Source organism: Marmota marmota, unplaced genomic scaffold (assembly GCF_001458135.2).
Source record: "Marmota marmota marmota unplaced genomic scaffold, marMar, whole genome shotgun sequence".
In the NCBI taxonomy this organism is placed as follows: Eukaryota; Metazoa; Chordata; class Mammalia; order Rodentia; family Sciuridae; genus Marmota; species Marmota marmota.
In genome coordinates this window covers 8,309,306-8,311,495 of record NW_026000130.1, presented here as the reverse complement: position 1 = coordinate 8,311,495, position 2,190 = coordinate 8,309,306, and the positions used below count along the sequence as shown (strand labels likewise).

Below are 2,190 nucleotides of genomic sequence, written 5' to 3'. Positions count from 1 at the left end.
TTTTTTTTTTTTTTTAGTTGTCGACGGACCTTTACTTCATTTATTTATATGCAGTGCTGAGAATCAAACCCAGTGCCTCACACATGCTTGGCAAGTGCTCTACCACTGAAATACAACCCAGGCCTCAGGAACCTTATTTCTAAGCCAATTCATTTACATATTCCCCCTCTCTTCCCTGGGAACATCCTTCATCCTCACTCTTCTTGTCCAAATCTTAGTCTTCAAAACCAAATTCAAGTTTATCTTCTACCACAACCTCTCTCTCTCTCTCTCTCTTTTTGGTACAGGGAATGAACTCAGGGACACTCAACCACTGAGCCACATCCCCACCCTATTTTGTATTTAGAGACACGGCCTCACTGTTGCTGAGGCTGGCTTTGAACCTGTGATCCCTTCTATCTCAGCCTCCTGAGTGGTCGGGATTACAGGCTTGAGACCACTACAGTACCTCATTTTTAATTTCCGATTTTCTTTCGTTCTCATAGTTTCCAGAAATGTCTCTTTAAATAGTTCTTAGTTGGGAACTATTTAAACTATTTAAAGTTGGGACCCCCCAATCAACCCCCCTGTAAACCAGAGCCCCAAGACCTCTGGTGATCATCCAAAATGTAAATTGAGACTTTCCATTTGGACTGGAACATAGAAACATATGTGATGTAAAAACCACAAGCAAAACCTCCTCAGTGAGATGAAAGACAGGAAGGTAGATTAATGAGGGATACCATAAAAGGGAGAAGTGGGTAAAGGAAATAACCCAGGAAAACCAACATTAGGAAAATGATAGAGATGAATATTAGAGAAGTTAATCAATATATTCATACCTTGATCACTTAAGACCCTAAGTGATCAGGGAGAATGAACTCTGCCAGAGAAGAGTTATGAAGAGACGCAAGGATAAAGACCATATTTTAGTTTCAACCATTATATTTGCAACATCAAAATGCTTAAGATTATTCCAAGTTGATCTACCATAATCTCTTCGATTTTTTTCCTCTTTGTTCAAACAAAACTGTTTATCAGGCTGAAAAGAAAATATATTGAAAAAGCTAAATTGAGAATGATTCTCATTGGAAGTCCTACTTTCTGAAATCTTTGGCTGGAAAAAGCTGACAAAGATGAACTGGAGCAAGACTGTCGCAACCCATGTGCAGTCTGTGTAGGATTTGGGAAGTAAAGGTAAGGCTCTAGACTTAACCAAATTCAGGGTTCAGCTTACTCAGCAGGTGTCCACACACATGGATCTTTAAAATCTTTACTAGTAAGGTGGAGAAATGGTCAAGAATGGAGGGAAGAACTCAAGGCCCATTTGCTCTCATGCCTAAGGAGTTTACCTTTGAACTAAGCACACAGGGGGAAAAAAATCAACTAAATGGAGTTATAGTTAAGGAAGATTCCCCGGGTAAATGGTCTCTTTCAAGAACTGAAAATACATGTCTCTTTACATAGTTACCATATTATTACAAACGGTAAAATCACTAAGTACAAGAACCTAGGGTAGACAAATCGGGAATTCTCAAGAACATGAACAAAACATTTCTCAATCACGTCTAACAATGTAAAGACTGGCCAGTTCAGCTCAGTCCTGTCCCAGACTCACCTCGGAAGAGGCAACCCCAATCTTCTCGGACTGGTACATAAGGGACAGGGACCTGCTAGTGCTGGCGGCTGTGGCCTCTGCCCTGCGCAACACCTCCTGCCGCAGGTACTGCTGCCTGTCGGCGGGTGCGTTGGCTCCGTCGGGGAGGTCGCGGGCATCTCTCCACGGGGCCGAACGAGAGTCTTCGTCTTCCGCATCGTCATCGAAAGGGTTGCAGCTTTTGGGGTAAGCAGACATGGTGCCGGAGAGCGTCTCGGTCACGGAAAGAGGAGGAGCACTGCCAGAACCGGCCAAGCACCACGCCCCGCCCTTTGATTCGGCGGCGGTCGCGCGAGCTCCTTCCGCCTGAAAAGCGCCGGCAGCCCCGCCTCGGATCCGACCAATACGCCAGGCGGCTTGGGAGGGGGTACGCCACGTCCAGAGCGCGTGGCAGAGGCTACTTTACGGTGTCTCTCCCCCTGCAGCAATGGGATCGCCCTCACGGCCACGCCCTACCCAATGTCGGCAACAGAGAAGTCACGTGGCGGGGAAGCCGGATGCGGCTGCGCCTTCCCCTGCGCTGTGAGCCCGGGTGCTCACTGGCCGGGTGCTGG

The 2,190-nt window shown here is 46.6% G+C and overlaps 1 protein-coding gene across 2 annotated transcripts in view; it reads right to left on the bottom strand.

The window, feature by feature from the left end:
• The window catches only part of Snap29 (synaptosome associated protein 29), a 24,924-nt gene extending 22,890 nt beyond the window's left edge, over positions 1–2,034 (bottom strand). The window contains exon 1 of one of the 2 annotated variants that reach the window (XM_048785088.1): positions 1,598–2,034. In XM_048785088.1, the coding sequence (XP_048641045.1) occupies positions 1,598–1,834 (237 nt within the window). In that variant the 5' untranslated portion in view covers positions 1,835–2,034. The remainder of the gene's footprint in view (positions 1–1,597) is intronic. The other variant, XM_015500358.2, reaches the window with a different exon arrangement.
• Positions 2,035–2,190: the final 156 nt, after the last annotated feature.